The 18,671-nt window shown below is 52.8% G+C and overlaps 1 protein-coding gene and 2 non-coding genes across 3 annotated transcripts; all 3 read right to left on the reverse strand.

Moving 5' to 3' along the window:
• Window positions 1-14,469: 14,469 nt before the first annotated feature.
• Window positions 14,470-17,442, reverse strand: rpl18a (ribosomal protein L18a). The gene is made up of 5 exons (XM_076043970.1): window positions 17,302-17,442; window positions 15,492-15,671; window positions 15,096-15,225; window positions 14,751-14,860; window positions 14,470-14,597 (listed from the first exon to the last, which is right to left on the reverse strand). The coding sequence occupies exons 1-5, from the start codon at window positions 17,317-17,319 to the stop codon at window positions 14,505-14,507; spliced, it is 531 nt and encodes a 176-aa protein (XP_075900085.1). The 5' UTR covers window positions 17,320-17,442; the 3' UTR covers window positions 14,470-14,504.
• Window positions 15,319-15,454, reverse strand: LOC142900250 (small nucleolar RNA SNORA68). Its single transcript, XR_012928871.1, has one exon. It is a non-coding gene; the product is annotated as a small nucleolar RNA SNORA68 (small nucleolar RNA).
• Window positions 15,750-15,882, reverse strand: LOC142900252 (small nucleolar RNA SNORA68). Its single transcript, XR_012928872.1, has one exon. It is a non-coding gene; the product is annotated as a small nucleolar RNA SNORA68 (small nucleolar RNA).
• Window positions 17,443-18,671: the final 1,229 nt, after the last annotated feature.

Consider the following 18,671-nt stretch of genomic DNA (forward strand, 5'->3'; position numbering starts at 1 on the left):
CCTCAGGATGGGCTGGGATCACAGCATCCGATTGGCTCCGGGCTTTTTGTGGGCGGGGTCGGCCGTGGGCTGGGGGCGTGTCCTGCCGCTGCGTCAGAAGTGTCGGTGGGACGGTGGGCGGGGCGGTGGGTGGGCAGAGCCTGCGCTGCTGTCAAAGTTCCAGCTGCTAAAAATAATCCCAATGTGACTTTAATAGCGGCCAATAAAAAAGCAGCGCGTTAACGAGGAAACACGACGAGTCGCCGCAGCGACGGATGACATGTGACCATGAGAGCCCGCCGCCGCCGCCGCCGCCGCCACCACAAACACACACACACACACACACACACAATGTGGCTGTGCTAAAGAATCTGCTGGCTAGCCTCCACTTTAGCCACAGTGGCGGTGGCGAGACAGACTGAGCGCGTGCAGAACGTTAGCATGTGGCAGCTGCTGTCAGGACTCGGCACTATGATAAAGTCGCCGTCGTTGCTATCGCAGTCTTTTAGCCTGGCCTAGCCTAGCATCACTACCAGCAGTGATCACGCAGCATAGCTCCGCCTCCTCCTCCTCCTGAGACGATGCCGATTGGTTCAGGGCATTGGCGGCATACACACACACACACACGCACACACACACACACACACACACACACACACACACACACACACAGATGTTGTCCTAATTACACAGAAACTGATCCTGCAGACGTTCAAGTCTCTCAGGAGCCTCTTTGACTCATCAGCCTGTAAATCTGAGCACCGCTGGACTTCCTGCACACACACACACACACACACACACACACACGCAAACACACACACACACACCGGAGGTTCAGATACAGCTGCTGCTGCTGCTGCTTCTGGTGTGTGTGAAGACTTCCAGTCAGCAGACAGTCGAGACGTCTGGAGGGTTTGAAAGTTTGAGGAACCCCAATCCAGCTAGCCTGCACTACTGCTAGCCGGCGCCACTGCTAGCCGGCGCTACTGCTAGCCGGCACCGCTGCTAGCCGGCACTGCTGCTAGCCAGCAGTACAGATGTTGTAACAGATGCAACGCGCCCCACTGGCCACACCAAACTAAAATATTATTATTACAAGAAGAAGAAGAAGAAGAAGAAGAAGAAGAAGAAGAAGAAGATAGAAACTTAATTGTCTGTTTTTCAGTAAAAAACAGAACTTTGTTTGTTTGTTTGTTTGTTATTTGCTGATGGTTGAACCAAGGGCAGCCAATCAGAGGTCACCAGCTCTATGACATCACCTTTGTGTCCATGCTAAACCCAGTTAGCATTTCAGTTAACATCCAGTCCAGTTATTTTGCATTGCATTCCATTATCGGCCACATCAAACGCTAAACCAGCGACGGTTTCCCAGCAGTCCTGCGTCTGCATTCCTGTCCAATGACGAGAGGCTCTGCTGGTGGTGTGACGTCACGACCTCGGCCAATCAGACGGAGGCCCGAGGGCCGCGTGACTCCTCCGCAGGCGGAACTAAACCCCCCCCGAACCTTCCCGAGTCACCGTCTGCAGCTTCACCTGCGTCGCTAATCACCAGGTCTGATTTATGGCTGCGTGTCAGACGCAGCGCCCCAGAGGATCGTGGGTAATCGGCGAGCCGGCGGGTGAAAGTCTTTGATGTGGCGCCGCAGCAGGTAATGACAGGAGGCGAACACATCCTGCGGCGAGCGCTCGCCGTGGGCGGGATCGAGGAGATTAAGGAACCCAGCGGCAGACTGGGAGGCATTGTTCCAGCCGACTGGCTGGCCCGGCCAATCGGGAGCTGGGTCACGTGACCTCGCTGCCGCCAGGTGCCAACAGAGCCGGACCACCAACCACCACTTTCACCCACTTTCAAATCAGGAAGCCAACACCTGGATGGGAAGTGAAAGAGGAAACCAGGCGTCGGGCCAATCGCAGGACCACTTCCTGATTGAACTGCCGCCACCTCCCATGATGCATCGCTCCCAGAGGGGGAGAAAGTGCTCACATTCTGTACTGCAGTAAAAGTACGGATACTTGTGTAAAATAATAAACGTAAAAATATTTGATTTCTATATTTGAGATCTGTGTCTCTCGCTGCTCGCCCCCCCGGCCTCCTCCGTGTACGCCACCCCGCCCAGCCCAGCCCACTGCGCTGTGATTGGTCGCACTCTCCGTCGCTGCTGAGCCTCACTTCCTCAGTTTTGCCGGTGCGGGAGTGAAGAGTAAACGGCAAACTTTACGAAACAGGCGCAATTTAAACAGTTAGCGTCGTGCAGGCTTCACTCTGTAGCAGCGGTTTAGCGGCTAAACGGCTAATCCAGCTCCGTACGGACCCAGCGCGGGCTGAGTTACGGCCGCAAGTTCGGACCGAAGGACCCTTTTGCCTCTTCAGTTTCGCTGCCAGCGAACACAACACACATAACAAGCAGAGCACGGAGTTAGCGGTGGTGGCTAACAGCTCATCAACACCATTCAGCGGTTGTACGTTGCAAGTAGTCTTAAAACTAATGCTGCTTGAGGTCACAATACACTCACAGTCCTCATACATGTTTTCAAATATTGCCGTGGCCGACTATTCTCTCGTTGTCCACCAGGGGGCCGAGTCGAGCCCGTCTCACTCCCGTTGCCGACCGGGCCAGTGTTCCATCGCATCCGCATTAGGCTGAACAAACCTCCAACATTTTCTCTGTTCCTTCCACTCCGACGGTTGTGGTCCTTGGTGCTTCGGCAGTTGCTCTGTATTTTATTTTATTTTTTAATTTCCCTCACGCCTAAAAAATAATTTTCTTTGAGGGAGGGCGGAACCGGTCCGAGAGCGCGCCTGAGCTTGGCCATGAAAGGAGATCCGGCACGCATTGACGTCAATGCGTTCCCAATGGAGGATTCAGAACCAGGACTCACTGCCAAACACATGAAGCTCATCGTTTGACACCAGGATTCAACATTGCAACCGTGTTTAGAGTTCAGAAAAGTGCAAAGTAAAAGCACGTCAGTCAGAAGCAAACACGCTACATTTTACATCTGGACTGAAGCGACCACAGGGACCCTCAAAAGCCACTGTGAAATAACCTCCCTCTAAAGTATCCTCCACTTTTTACCTCGAAATTACACGAAAGCGTAGTTGAAGTACGTATCTCCACTTCAAATGACCAATTACTGTTTTAACAGAATTTGTATCTCTTAGATCCTCCTTTAACACAACCAGGGTGTTTTTATCTGCGTGCAAATGCAGGGAGGAAAAGCACAAAGTCATCAGAAGAAGAAATACTCGAGTACGTACAGGCACCTGAAGTATCTGCTGGAGCGCAGTAACTAAATGTATTTGTACTTTGTTACGTCCCACCTCGGAGTGACGGGGGTGGGGGGGCGGAGCTTCCTTTAGCCCTTATTGACTCCGATGCTAAGCGGCCTCGGTGGGCGTGGCTGAGCCCCGCCTCCTCCCTCCTGAGCAGGGACAGTCATGTGACCGGCGTGTTGCTCCGCCGAGGAGTTGTGTAGCGTGACGACACCTGCAGACAAGCAACAACAACAACATCAGAGACGACAATCAGCGCACCGCGCTGTAATTACACACGCACACACACACACGCACACACCAAATATTGACAGAGGAACCTCCAGCGCCGCCGTGTGACGCCTCCGTGCGGTCTGAGCGCACCCAGCACGGCGTAATGCGTGTTTAGTGCGTCTGCGGCGGCGGCAGTGGCGGCGCAGTGATCACATGATGATTGTTACGCCTCGCCAGCGTGTTAGTGTGTGTGTGTCTTTGTGAGGCGACACACACTTCGGCCTCGCCGATGCTACGCCAACCGCAGCTCCACGGCACCCCCCCCCCTCCGCCCGGGTTCTGCTGAAATAATTTAGGGTCAAGGGTCAAACGGGATTCCGATGGCGGCGACAAATGCGAACTCCTGCTGAGCGAGCAGGTGAGGCCGCTGCTTGAACCCTGCACCCCCCCTCCTCAGCTCTGATTGGCCGCCGCCCCACCTCCTGACTGGACGTCGGTTGTGTCGGGTTGTGCTTTGTACGTCTTGTCTTGTTGCGCAACTGTTGTGTCTCTGTTTTGTGTCGGTTTGTGTGTTTATGTTTTTCACACGTTGCTGGAAACTTTCCTGAGTATTTTCTTCTACTTGTGTAACTTTGGTAATTATGATAAACGGCCTCATTAACGCTGCGGCGCGGCCCAAGTTTTCCCACAATCCTCGGTGGCTCATCAACACGTCCGGACGGATTCTAGCAGTAACAGCAGCAGCAGCAGCAGCAGCAGCAGTAACAGCAGTAGCAGCAGCAGAACAGTAGCAGCAGTAGTAACAACAGCAGCAGCAGCAGTAGCAGCAGCAGTAACAGCAGCAGCAGCAGTAACAACAGCAACAGCAGCAGCAGCAGCAGCAGCAGCAGCGTCCCCTACTGGTGGCTGTGTGAAGCTAACGATAAGCAACGCTAATGCTGCAAACAGACCTCAAGACCAGGAAGTCTCCACCCACCCGACCCGCAGCAGCCAATCAAAGACTGCGTCTCGATCCTCATACCTGCTTCGCTGTGATTGGCCGACTCAGCGCAAACAAACATCTGGGCAGTAAGAATACTGTAGATCCTGTGTGTGTGTGTGTGTGTGTGTGTGTGTGTGTGTGTGTGTGTGTGTGGATGGCTCGCCCATCCATTGATCTATCTAAGCCCCACCCCCTCAAGCTCCGCCTCCTCCTGTATGTTTGGACTTGATTCTGACCTCTTGAAGTTGCGACGTCCGTGTGTCTGTCGCAGCAGATGTGAGACCATGTGACCCGAGCCTAGAGGGGGGGGGGGGGGGGGGGGTTGAGAGGAGGAGGCGATGGCAGCGGAGCTTCCTGTCAGGTGCAATCAGAAGGAAAGCGTCTGAGTGTTTGAGGCCTCCAGCAGAAGGGAAACGGAAAATTGAAAACTTTCCCTGTGATATTTTGTCTTTGCCTGCTTCAGAATGTGACAGCGTGGCTTCGTTTGATTGGCGACGTGCAAAGTGTAAACCTCCTCTGATTGGCCCAGTAGTCTGGAAGTGGACAGGAAGTGGACAGGAAGTGGACAGAAAGTGGACAGGGAGTGGACAGGAAGTGGACTGGAAGTGGACAGGAAGTGGACAGAAAGTGGACTGGAAGTGGACAGGAAGTGGACAGGAAGTGGACAGAAAGTGGACAGAAAGTGGACATAGTCACCTGGAGCTCAGGTGTGTTGTGTGTGCGTCTCACTCTGGTTGTGTAACTGAAGTCTGGTGGAAAAAACCCGCGGGAAGCGGAGCTAGCGGCCAGCTGCGGGCGCGCTAATCTCCTGCTCCACTAGCTAAAGCTCCTCCGGGGTGAGTCTCTGCGGCAGCGGGCCCTCTGATTGGACGGATGGGGAGGAGGGGGGCTGTGGGAATGTCTCCATAGCGCAGGACAGAAGGTCTTTGTTCTAAAGATCCAGGTGAACGTCTCTCTGGTCCACAGCGGCAGCAGCAGCAGCAGCAGCAGCACCGACACCGCGGGTCGGCGGCTGGCAGCATGCTAAGCTAATGTGCTAACACAGAGACAGCTCATGTTTTCAATGTGTTTAAGGCGGACGAATCAGGTTGTCAGAGCGGCCTTCTTCACCTTCAACCTCGCTGTTCTTTTTTTCTGGTCATCCTGCTGATTTCCCCAATCAAGTGCGCTACCTGCTGGTCACCGAGGGAAAAGGAACCCCCTAGAGGTCATTTAAAGGACGACCTTCAGAGTGATGATTAGCACCTGCTTACACAGGCAATCCCCCAACTTTCCCTCTTAGTTGTCGTGTTTGAAAGCTCACTTTTGGAGGTTTGTACAACTACACATGTAAAAGACTGTATATGTAGCCAAAGTATACATACATATATATATATATATATGTAAAGCAACTATTGGCATTGCACCTTTCATTACATTAAAATGCAGCTCAAAGTGCTTTCCAGGAAAAGCTACAAATGGCTGAGAAAGAAGAAATGAAAAGTAAAAACATCAACAACTACCAGAAGGAAACACTTTGAAGACAGTGTGGACATGAACGACAGCGCTGTAGTTTAATAACCAGAGTGCAGCGCCGGCTCTGCAGCTTTGCTTTGTGCTGCATATTGTTGCCAATCGCCCAGACAATCAATAGGATTATCCTTCAGCCACCAAAGGTGACGCACTCGAGGTAGAAGCGAGAGGCTTTGCAGCGACCAATCAAATGAGTTGGGGGGCGTGGTTATCCCTATTCCCTCCTAGGGGGAGAAAAAAAAAAGAAATCTTGCATCACGGAACGCCCGCTGGGAGGAACTGCTTCCCCTCGCCGGACTGCTAGCTCGCTGAGGCCGCCGGCTCCTCTGCACCTGTGCAGGTTTCCACTTCCTGTTTGCTCTGCCGCTTTCCCACTGTTCCCACTGTTCCCAGCCCGGGCTTATCTCTGCCGCCTCTGATCTGGAAGATCAATACGGCGCCGCCCCGTGGGTAAACATTCCTCGGTGCGGGAGGCTCCGCCCCCCTCCGCTCGCCACTCGCCGCTGCTGACCTCTGCGGCGCGAAGGTGAGACTGTGGTGTTTGGCAGCGGTGGCGGAAATCAAAACCCGCCCATTTATTAGTTCTGGACGCCACTGTTGTCGTTGGATCAGAGATGAAGCGCGGCGGTGAGAAGACAAACGTTGGCCCCGCCCCCTTATTTCCTCCACTTCAAAGGCCGCCGCCGCCTTCCCAGGGATCTTTGCTGCTGCTGCTGCTGCTGCTGCTGCTGCGTTTTCTGAGCAGCTTCACCTGAGTCACAGCGTCTGCTGGAAATCTGCTGAGGAACACTGAGGCTGCGTCTCAGTTCAGGGTCTGCATCCTTCGAAGCCTGCGTTTGAAGGCCAGGTGCGTCACAGCACTGCGTGAAGGCTCGTCCCAATTCACTGAAATTCGAAGGAGGGGATTAAAATTTCACATAAAATATACATTTTGTACCGTTGGGTTTTTACTTGTTTGAACATCCAATGCCATGGTTGGATGGCAAACCAATGGTTAGCTTGATGCTATAAAAAATATGTCACTTCCAGGGTTGGCCAGCAGGAGGGAACGGCGGTGATGCAACCAGGAAATACGCCAAAGGCTAGACCGTCCCATGTGGTTACCGGGGAGGCGGGGTTTGGGTTCGTCCTTCTCGGCCGGGTCCTTCGGAGGATGCTTCCTTCCGACGGAGGACGCTTACTTCCGACGGAGGACGCTTCCTTCAGACGGTGGACGCTTCCTTCCGACGGTGGACGCTTCCTTCCGACGGTGGACGCTTCCTTCGAAGGATGCAGACCCTGAATTGAGACACAGCCTGAGAGCAGCTCTGCTGCTGGTTAGCTGTCGGCCACAGGTTAGCCTTTAAGCCCCTGCGGTTTTAGCACCTAGCTGTTAGCCACAGGTTAGCCAGTTCAGAACTTAGCATGGCCAGCTAGTCCGGCTTCTAGCTGCTGTTAGCATGGATGCATCGCGGTTCAGTTCAGTTATTGCTATGTGGTTAGCGTCTTTAGCTTTAGCGGCCGTGCTAGCAGCATCCTCCCATTTCAGGGAACTGTACCTTTAAACAGCAGCGCCGTCCCTGTGAGGGTCTGTGAGCTGCGGCTTGAGACAGGAGCCTCTGATGGTGTGCGATGGCCCACAAATGCAGTCTAAATAAACGGCCTTTCCCACAATGCCGTGCAGCGCCGCTCGTTTCTCACACCTTCTCAGTTTGTGACTTCCAAGAATGTTCTTTTCCATCCTCCCAGTCCTCCCCCGGGGGGCGCTGTGGAAAAGAGACACATCTGCTGCAAAGATGAGAGCAGCAGCGCCTCTGACATCAGTCACAACACTGAGAGGCTCCCTAGCAGGGAGTGCTAAGCTAACGGAAGCTAACACGCACAAAGTGATTTTCCACCAGCGTTTGTCTGATCGTCTCCTTCTTCTTCTTCTTCTTCTTCTTCTTCTACTACTACTTCTACTTCTTGTGTTTCTTCTACTACTACTACTTTTTCTTCTTCTTCTTCTTCTTCTTCTTCTTCTTCTTCTTCTTCTACTTCTTAGTCTTCATAACCTCTCTCTCCTTGCTGTCAATCATCAGTCTCCGCCCACTTCCTCCTGAAAACATACTTCTCCATCTTAAACTGTTGGCCGCCAGCAGCGTAGCAGTTAGCGTTGCAGCAGTTAGCATTGCAGCAGTGAGCGTTGCTGCCCTCTCCAGTTGAAGAGACCAGAAAGTCAAGCTATTAGCTTTGAGTTAGCTCCCATCTCAACTCAACAACCTTGTTGTTCTGTTAGCCTAGCTCCAGTTAGCCTGCAGGAGCGACAGTAGTGTGTGTGTGGAATTAGCATGTGGTCAGCAGCTTCCCCCCCAACTGATCAGGATGATTGATCACTGCTGACGACTGATAGGAGTGTGTTGTTAGCGTAGCGGTGGCTCCAGCTGTGGGGTCCTTCAGGCCTCAGCGGGACGCCCGTGTTGTGGCGGCACCGAGTGGAAAAAGGCGGTAAAGCGGCGGTGATTCACTGGAGGGCGGAGCTTAATTCTCATCAGTGGCGTTATGGAGGCGATGATGTCATCGAGCTGGCGAGGAGGCCTCGAGAACAGAGGACACATTGTGTGTGTGTGTGTGTGTGTGTGTGTGTGTGCAGGTTGTGATGTTGGAACTTGTTGAAAACTTGTTTCTTGTGGGCAAAATAAAGTCGGCTTTTCTCATCTTGTTGTTTGTTCCTGTAACTTCCTGTTTGTTCTTGTAACTTCCTGTTTGTCCCCGCCCCCTGTGCAGTGTAGCGCACCACCCAGTGAGGAGCTGCAAAGGTTGATTTTGGTTTTTGTTCCATGGCGCTGCAGCCAACCAGCAGAGGGCGATGACTCCCCGCCACCATGCTGTTAAAGTTCAGGCTTGAAAAGGGCACCTTAGCTCCGCCCTCTCAGGTACGGTCCAATCAGGTGGAGGCGGCAACTCTTCCCACTGTTGGTTGTGCACTTCGGACGGCGGGCACACACACACACACACACACACACACATGTCCAGCAGCACCGTCACGGCGCCTCCAACAGACCAGAGAGCAGAACTGCAGCTGTCAACAGTGTCTTAGCAATGCTAAGCTAAGGGGGCGGTAATGCGGTGGAGCTAGCCGCGCAGCAGCTAACAAGCTAGACGCCGCAGAAGGTAGACCGGCGAGTTTTTAACTCTGAGCTAACCAGCTACAAGGCTAACAGGAGCTAAACTGACTGAGAAAGCAAAGGTGGCGTGTTTAAGCAGCAGCGGCAGCGCCGGAGTCATGCCAGTCGGGGGTCATGTGACCCGCTGACTCACAGCCACTGGTTTTCAGGGTGGATCTTCATCAGCGGCCCGGAGACACGGACGCCCGCCGGCAGCGCCGTCCCATGATCCTCTGCTGCTTCCCCTCGTTAGCGGCGGGAGACTCATCAACACGTGTGTCTCATCGCTCGGACAGCCGGGGGAGGGGGAGAGGGGGATGCCGTCACCACTTCCTGTCCGAGAGGTGCAGCGGCGGTGGCGGCGGCTACCTGTTGAGCAGCGACATTAGCGGCGCGGTTCTAATTAGCGCCTCCTGGTGGGCGCTGCTGACGTGGCGCTGATGTGAGGAGACGGCGCCGCTCGACGTGGTGGGGCTCTGGCCCCGCCCACCTCGCCGCCCCGTCACCTCTGATCAACGCTTCCTGATCCGTTTGCGCTGAGTGGGCGTCGGCCTCGTTAGCGCCTCATTACAGCGATTTGTCTCCAGACGTTTACTTCCGACTCGCCGCCACCACTTCACTTCCTGTTGCTGCCCAGGGTCCGCCACGCCGTTGGCCAATCAGGTCGCGGCGAGGTGATGGGCGGGGCCAGAGGTGGGAGAGGTGAGAACGTCACCCGCCCGCAGGCAGGCAGGCAGGCAGGCAGACGACGTGTCGCTTTCAACTTTTCACCCCTGACACCTGCCAGTCAGAGCTGACGGGGGCGGAGCCTCCAGGTCCTGTGACCCTGCTCGTTCAGGAGTGTTGACAACTGCCGGCCGTCTGGTGAGGGGCGGGGTCACGACCCGGCACTTCCTGTGTGCCACGGCTCGCTGCCGCCACCACCTGGATGAGTATTTTTAGAGCGGAAATTCCTTGCGAAGGAAGGGGGGGGGGAGTCGTTCATCAGCGGCGGCTAAATTTAGCTTGACGCGGCGACTGACCCGGGACGAGACGAGGCGCCACATGTGGCGACGCTAAAGCTAATAAACACAGAGGGGTTAGCCTCCTGGCGAGGTTGGTCTGTTAGCCTGCTAGTGGCTGTTAGCGGCGTCCTCGGCTGTTTCCAAGGTAGCCTTTAGCTCTGTTAGCACCTCTAGCCGTTAGCGACGCATCTCTTAGCTTTCCCCTGCATTGTCCGCGGTGTTAGCGCCACTTGCGCTGCGGTCAGTGTGTTTGACCACCTGCCACCTGCCACAATTACTGCCATTAGCTTCTGTCTGTCTGAGTGTGTGTGTGTGTGTCTGTCTGTCTGTCTGTCTGAGTGTGTGTGTGTCTGAGTGTGTGTGTGTGTGTGTCTGTCTGTCTGAGTGTGTGTGTGTGTGTCTGTCTGTCTGTCTGAGTGTGTGTGTGGTCACCAGATACTGCTTCCTTCATTAGCGTGGCAGCGTAGCAGCGGTGGCAGGATCCTCAGCCGACGTCAGGCCACCTGGTGAAACATGACGGTGTTGGTCAAAGCGGCGCCACCTGCTGGTCAGAGCTGCTACAAACCACTGTTGACACTGCCGTTATCTTGACGCCAGTGACTCCAGTTTCAACCCCAGTTACTATTTCTCTGTCAAACTGGAACTTTGTGTCGGCGACCCCCTCCTCCTCCTCACCCCCCCCCCTCCTCCCTCTCTGCTTCCTGCTGATGTTCCTCTGAAATAAAGATGAGGTCTTCGTGTCGTCGCTCGGCACCAAACTGAGACTCATCAAACTTTAAGCGACAGCCGCTTCCTGTTTCCTGCCGCCCACCAAACAGGAAGTGATGTTGTCAGGTGGACGGCCTTATGTAAGCAGGTGAGGCCGAGGACGGTCGGCAGGGCCTGCGGGCTTGTGAGTCGCTGTGCTCTGATTGGTGGAGGAGATAAGCGGCATGTTTGGGTTAGCAGGCGGCCACGATGCTTATCATTGGACGAGCCTGATGACAGCTGAGGTCACACGCCCCAACCAGACGCAGAGAGCGGCACGTAGCATTAGCTCAGTTTCCTCGCGTCCCCCGGGATCTGGTCACATGATCAAGACGGCTGCATCTGATTGGTGTCAATCAGTCATGAGGAAGTCAATGTTTGATTTATGAATTGTGGCCTGGACTCGTTGGCTAGTTGGCCCACTGGCTTCTCGCTGAGAATTAGCTGCTAGTTAGCGGCCAGTTGAGAATGGAGTGAGTTAGCATCGCGGCGTTGCGTCTCCATGGTGAGGTTAAAGGTCATTTATAGTTCCGGGCGTATGTGTCAACTCGCTCGACTCACCGACTCTAAAAAATGGAAAGAACCAATCGAGCTGAGCGTCGACTCCCTGGTCCAGAGCAGTGGGTGCAGCCACGATGGTGCGCGCGCTAACGAGTGGTAGACAATGTCAGAAACTACCCCTCACCCCCCCCCCCCCCCCCCCCGGGCCCCCCACTGAGCTGCAGCCAACCAGGTGTGCGATGTCCAGTCAGCAACCAGCTTAGTTTGAGTTCCACCTGGTTCCATCACAGACACGCAGACACACACACACACACACACACACACAGACACACACACAGACACTCGGGGTCTGTCAGCCAGCGCTGAGTCACTGGGTGGGCGTGGCCTCGGCTCTGTTGGTGTCTTTGTCCGCTGGCTGAAGTCTAATCCTGCTGTCGGCACGTCGAGACTCGGAGAAGATCACAGTAAATAAAGTTGATCTTCCTCACTGACTCAGATGCCTTCTTCTTCTTCTTCTTCTTCTTCTTCTTCTTCTTCTTCTTCTTCTTCTTCTTCTTCTTCTTCTTCCTTCTTGTCTTTCTTTTTCTACTTCTCCTATTTCTTGTTCTCCTTCTCCTTCTTCTACTTCTTCTCATCCTTCTTCTTTCTTCTTTTCCTTTTTCTCCCCCTGCTCCTCCTGTAAGTGCCTGCGACCTCGTGGAAAATCGCCCTCCACAAATGAGTTCAGCAAACATCACACACCAAACACTCTAACTGAGTAATTTGCCTCCAATTAGCCAAACAAACAAGCCCTTCCCCGCACGTAGCCCGAGCTAACGAGCTGCACTCAGCTGCTAACAGAGACTTCCTGTCCTGGCTGGGCCGGTAGCTTTCTGCGCTAACCAGACTCACTGCTTTTCTGAAGCCGAGCTGAACAAAAGAGCCAGTGGCGGCGCTTCCAGGCCACCAACTAAGAAGAATCTTGTGGTCCATTGCTGACTGTTTTATGTTCCAGTGAAGCTAACAGAGCTAAATGCTACCGCCCACGAGAGAGACTGCCATCAGGTTGGCTGCTACAGCTGTTAGCTGCCTTGGCGACACACTAACGCATTCGTGACTCTATACAGCTTCGGGTAACAGTTGCTACTTTGTAGCTAGCCTGCTCAAACCGTTCTAAACCGTTCCAAACCGATGCAACCAGCACGAAGACTTCAGTTCTGTGACACTTAAAACTCTCTCCACTAGATGGCACAGCACTGTGCCAATGCCTCCTGGAACAAGTGTGCGTGTGTGAGTGAGTGTGTGTGTGTGTGTGTGTGTGTGTGTGTGTGTGTGTGTGTGCGTGCGTGTGTGTGTGGTTTTGCTGATCTACATGTGGTCTTGGCTCCTGCAGGTTGGAGCGTCTCTGAAAGCTTTCAGAGCTTTTAGCACATTCCGCTGTAGTGGAGAGGACACACACATACACTCTCTCTCTCTCTCTCTCCATCTCTCTCTCTCTCTCTCTTTCTCTCTCCATCTCTCTCTCTTTCTCCTTCGCTCTCTCTCTCTCTCTCTCTCCTTCTCTCTCTCTCTCTCTCTCTGGGCTGTCAGTCAGCAGCGGTGCAGCGTCAGCAGCTCATGTGGTTCCACTGCAAGCAGCTGGAAGGTTCTGCAGGAACCTTTGCTTCTCTGACCGCCGTCTGGCCAGCTGAGTTGTCGAGCGGCGGTCCGGTGGTCACATGATTGCTACCACTGTGGTCAGACCTCAGGCCGCAGCGGCCGCCGTCTTAAAGCGGCAGCCGTGGGGGGTGAGCAGGACACGGTGTCCACAGCCAGGAGAATGAGATTGTGTGGGTGGGGCTTCGAGGCGAGTGGGCGGGATTGAGAGCTGTGAGGGCGGGGCTTAGAGTGGAGTGGGCGGGGTTGAAAGATCAAATGGACAGGACGAAGCGTAGAGTGGGCGGGACTCAGAGCCGAATGGGCGGGGCCAACCGGCAGTGGTACCGAGTCGGGGGGAGGCTGAATCTGATTGGTCCAGGCAGTAAAAGTGATCTGTCTCTTCCCTGTGACATCATGGGAAGTAACTGGCAGCGCTTCCAGCGTCGTCGGTGACATCATCAGTGATGTCATCATCTGCCGACAACCACTTTGCCTCCAGTCGGGAACTTTTCAGACCAGGAGGAGGTGGGCGGAGCCCCAGCCAGCTCACTTCCTGTTGGTCTGTGACTCACCCTCAGGAATGTGTTCCAGGGGCGAGCGAGCAAGTCCGCCACCCACCACTTCGTCAGCTGACACACCGCCAGCTGGCTCCGCCCACTCACCCTCCCTCCTCCAGCCACTCAGCTTGCAGACAGCTAACACAGCTAACACGTTCACACCGAGCTAAGCACCAACTAAATAGTGTAGCCCCGCCTCCCCACTCACAAACACACACACACACACATATATATATATTGCTGGTGAATGCAGCATCAGTGTGCTAATGCTAACGTTGCAACATGTAGGTGTTAGCCCGACATGCTAGTCAGCGGCAACGCAGCTCTTGGAACAGACATGGCGCAATGACCTGAACTCCTGCCAACACACCTATTTAGGCAGTCCAATCAGCAGACAGACACCATGTCACTCAGTGTTGGAAGCATTTGCCCACTAGGGGGCAGTGGTCTCCGCTTCAGATGTTTTTAAAAACAAGATGTGACAATACTTCACTTTTGTGGATGTCCTCCACGTGATGTGTTCAGATAAATACTTTAATATTCAAGTGTGTGTCTTTATTCCCTCAGTTCTGGTCCACTTATCAGGTCAAAAGCAGCCTTAGAGAACACTGCCCTCATGTGGACAAAGAGGGGAACTGCACCACAAATAAGTAAATAAACGTTCAAACACTGTGGTGGTGAAATCGGACAAAACGAGTACGATACAACAAAGTACTGCAGCTGCTGTGTGTTACCACTGATATGAATCATTCTGAAACATTCATAAGACAAACTTAAGAGGTCTTGTACACACAATGCTGAACTTGCGAGAAACACCCCTCTGAACATTGAGCTCGTTTTTGAAAAGCTCCTCGTCCTTCACCAGGCTGCCAGGAAGCAGCTGCCGACAGGAAGTAGTTGACAGACCATCGGGTTGCTCACTCGAGACTGACAGAACGACCACAAGGAGGCAGCAGAGTTCCAACAACAACAACTTTATTTGGAGCCGCAGACTCAGAAGAAGGTGTTCGGCCTCTTGGTGGTGAAACGCGGTTTGTGCTGGCGGCGCAGGACCCGGTGGGGGAGGGGGAACTTGATCTTGGAATCCTGGGGGAGGAGAGAGAGCGCGAGAGAGAGTGAGAGAGAGAGAGAGAGAGAGTTCAGTATCAACTGGTGGCTGCAGGTGAAGTGATGAGCAGCAGTGGTGGGAGGGGCGGGGATTGAGGAGGGAGGTAGGGGGCGGGGCCTGAGGACACTTACGTGGAACTGCTTGATGGCGGGACGGCGGCACTTGTTGGCAGCGATCACCTGCACCTTCATGATCTGGATGGAGTGGGCGCGGGCACGGTGGCGAGCACCCATGTCACGGTCTGTGGAGGGAAGGGGGGGAACTTTATTGACAAACTGACTCGCAAACACAGGAGAAAGCAGCAGGAGTCATGTGACACTGACTGACAATGGCCACTAGTCTGGTCTCAGTTGCTTACTGAACGGTGTTGAAGCTGTTTCCTGTGTGTGTGTGTGTGTGTCTGTATGTGTTTGACTGAATGATTGTGTGTGCATCTGATGGAGTTACTGTAAGTGTGTGTGTGTGTGTGTACTCACAGCACATGGTGACGGCTCCAGACGTGGTCAGGTCTCGGTACTCTCGGTACATGTTGTGGGTTCCACTGCGAGAGTCGTAGCGCAGCCAGATGCCGAAGTTCTTCACCTTCAGCGGGGTCTTCTCGTGGACCTGCAACCAGCGGGGCATAGCGGTTAGACAGCGGCAGTGTCCCCCGGAACCCTCAGACCCAGACCACCCTCCTCCTACTCCTCCTCCAATGAGAGTTGTGGATGCCTGAATTCACTTTGGGAAGCACGGCGGCGCCACTCAAAGGCGACAGGCATCGATGTTGCTGTGTGCACGCCAGACAAGCTCACCCCACGGAGGGGTAGGGGTGAGCTTTGGGTTTGGGTGCCAGACGGACGGACTGACGGATGGGAGGCAGCTCCACTCACCAGGCCGCAGTAGACGATCTCCCCAGACGCCTTCTTCATCTTCCTCAGCTGGGACACAAAGTACCAGAAGCGGGACTTGGCCACCACGTGGTTGGGGGCGAAGATCCTCATGCGGTAGAGGGGCGGGGCCGGGTTCTTGGCGGAGGGCAGCAGACGCCCAATCACTTTGTATTCGCGAAGCTGTGGACGCAGTGATAGAACGGTCAGACAGACGGACGGACCGGTGGCAGCGGCAGCAACAGGCGGCGGCAGGGTTTGCTCTGTGGCAGCTTGGATTCACTTCCTGAGGCACTGCGGCGCCACCCGAAGGCGACAAGCTGCCGTGTTGCTGTTAGCACGCCAGACTAACTCACTCCACTGTCAGGACGTGAGCTTTGGGTTTGGCTGCTTCGTCATCATCATCTGAAATCATCACACTCAAAATTCCAAAACTCTCCCAGAACTTTGACTGAAGTTTCGTTGACCTCACCGCAACCTTTGGCCATAAACTGATACTTTTAAACTACATGGGCTTATTAGCTGGTCGGCTAGGTCAGTTCTTTTTAACTTTTTTTTAAGCCATGGTACATTTGTTACGTTGGAAAAAAAAAATCCCTGGGCACACCAACCAAACCAAAAATTTTATAAAATGACACCTTTCAGCTTAATAATGACAACATAGTCCCTTCATCTATTTATCCTCACTCAGTACGAAACCTTTGAAACCTGTTCAGATGTTCACTAAGGTGATCCCTGGGAGGAAAAAAGGCTCAAATTTATTTTAACGCACAGTCACTCCACAATGGAACGTTATCTTCATACCAATTCAACCAAAAAACTAACTTTTTAATGGGACACCTGAAATTATTATGGATGACCAACACTGGGCTGGGCAAACTGTGTTCATGGTACCGCAGCACTGTTGGAGACAGGAGCTGAGGGATGGGCAGCACAATGGCCTACATGATGTAGAACCAACTCATTCTGATCTGCTGGTTTCTAAGGGTCAAATTTTACAACTTTTCAGTGATTTTACTAAACCATTCCATGACTTTTCCTGATCAGGGTTAATGGTGCTTGAAATTTAGATGACTTTTCCAGGTTTTTCAAACACCTGTGCCGATGTTCCCCTCACACCCTGACACCTGGAGCAGGTCCTCGGGTGCTGCAGCATGTGAAGGATCTCAGTCTCGCCACTTGTGTCGTGTTTACTCGATTGATGCTCGTTGTAGACAACAGTGGCCGGCTGCTGCAGCTACAGGAAACACCGACCTCAAGAGCTCTTAGCCGACTTCAGTCACAACTTTTTTTTTAATTTTTTTTTTTAGCGATTTCCGGTACCCAAGCAGCTCACAACGGCACCTTCCTGTGAGCGGAGTCCAGGTACATTCGGGCCTGCCGAGCCGACATCAGGCCACCGGGGGGCAGCGGCGCGTTAGCGGCTAATGTTAGCACACTTAGCTCAACGCTGAGGGCCAACAAACGCGCAGCAAGAAGCTTCTGGAAGCAGTAAACCTGCGCAAATCGTCTAGAGGCAGTAAAACGGTTCGTCGCGAACGCAAAGTTTTCAACCGACGGCGAATGTCGGGCGACTCTCGAAGCTTCGGCTCAACTCGACTCGACGGATCCGCGTCCACATGGTGCTGCGTCGCCATGTTGGACCGCAGACACTGTGACGGGCTCGGACTAAAGAGTCAAAATGTGGCCGCGGAAGCGGACTTTCGGACCACACGGACGCACAACGCCGTGCAAAGAGTCATTAGGAAGCGACTGGAAGTCGCTCCGGCGGCGAGCGGAGCTCACAATCGGCCGAAATGAGAATTTTACGTACTGTGCCGGACGCCTTCATGGTGTCTCTCGCTCACTGCCACGGGAAAAGAGGAAGCAGTAGGGCGGAGCCTGCGCACGTCAAGAGCGCACGGCGGTGCGTCGGGGGCTGGGCCAAGTCGTGAGGAGGATATACGTCGCTAGCATGAAGTTGGTCTCACGTTGGCTCAAGTAAACGTACAAAAAGAACGTCCACGTGTGGTTGTGGAAGGGCGCAGAAAATGTAAATAATAAGACGTTTTCAGCATATTCACCAATAATATTGCGTGCAACACGTTGCTCGTCCTTTCAAATCTGTTTAAATTTATTTAACGAAAGTTATATATAACAGTGACAATGCTCTTGTTTCTTCTTCAGAAGAATAAGAAGCAAATATTAATCCCACATTGGGGAAATTTGCACAATTACAGCAACAACACAGGAGAAAAGAATGGAGATTATATTGATTAAAAAGAAAATATATATTTATAGACTAAGAAGGAATAAACAAGATATTCACATTATATTGACGGTTGGATTATTTTACAAGTTATGCACACAATATTGACATACAAGTGTTTTATTGCACCTTTATGAAATGCAAGTCTGTGAGAAGTCGATTTTTACTGAGTGCAGTTGTACAGCCTACATATTCAAAAGATACAAACATTACCATCGTCTGTAGTTTCCTTTAGAAAGTCAGCTGGTCGCGCTGGTCGCGCTGATCCTGCTTCTCTGTGATGTTTCAATCCACCAAGTTTGGTAGCAGAGCAGTTTAGAGCTGCTTTGCTTTTACTGTTACTGACACTTTAGTATCCTTTCAGTTCTTCAACCCTGCGCAGCTGGATCTTTAATGTCACTGTTGAAAGTGTATTATGGACAGTGGTGCTTTATTTCGGCAGAACACAGAGGGCACAAAACATTCCATTGTAACGAACATGCTTTTCCCCTAATGTATTTTAAATAAATGAGCAATAAATTCAATTTTCAACGGCGTCAGCATTGTGTCACCGGTTAAAGCACGATAACTGTTTCTTCCATAAATCTGAAATGTAGGTCAGCACCTGGCAATGTAGATAAAGGGTTTAAATATTGTAATTTCCTACAAGGTAATACATTTTTTTTTTTGATTCATTTAACTGTTTAAACGTGATTCCGAACATTATCATTTATAGGAAGGTCTCAGGGAAATATTGCGAGGGCTCCAGATTTTCTTCCTTTTGGGGTCTAAAAAGTGGGGCCTGTTTGTTGATGGTGTCACTGTTGTAGGACACGTTAACCATGAATTTGGCTCGATTTCTAGGGATTTTCGAGGAACCTCGTGTCAAGTCGGAAACCAACTTCGGTCTGAGTGACGTCAGCCGAGCGGCAGAAATAATTATTAATTCACGCAGG

Source organism: Nelusetta ayraudi, unplaced genomic scaffold, assembly GCF_046127955.1.
Source record: "Nelusetta ayraudi isolate G7.1 ecotype Tasmania unplaced genomic scaffold, CSIRO-AGI_Nayr_v1 ptg000079l, whole genome shotgun sequence".
Taxonomy (NCBI): Eukaryota; Metazoa; Chordata; class Actinopteri; order Tetraodontiformes; family Monacanthidae; genus Nelusetta; species Nelusetta ayraudi.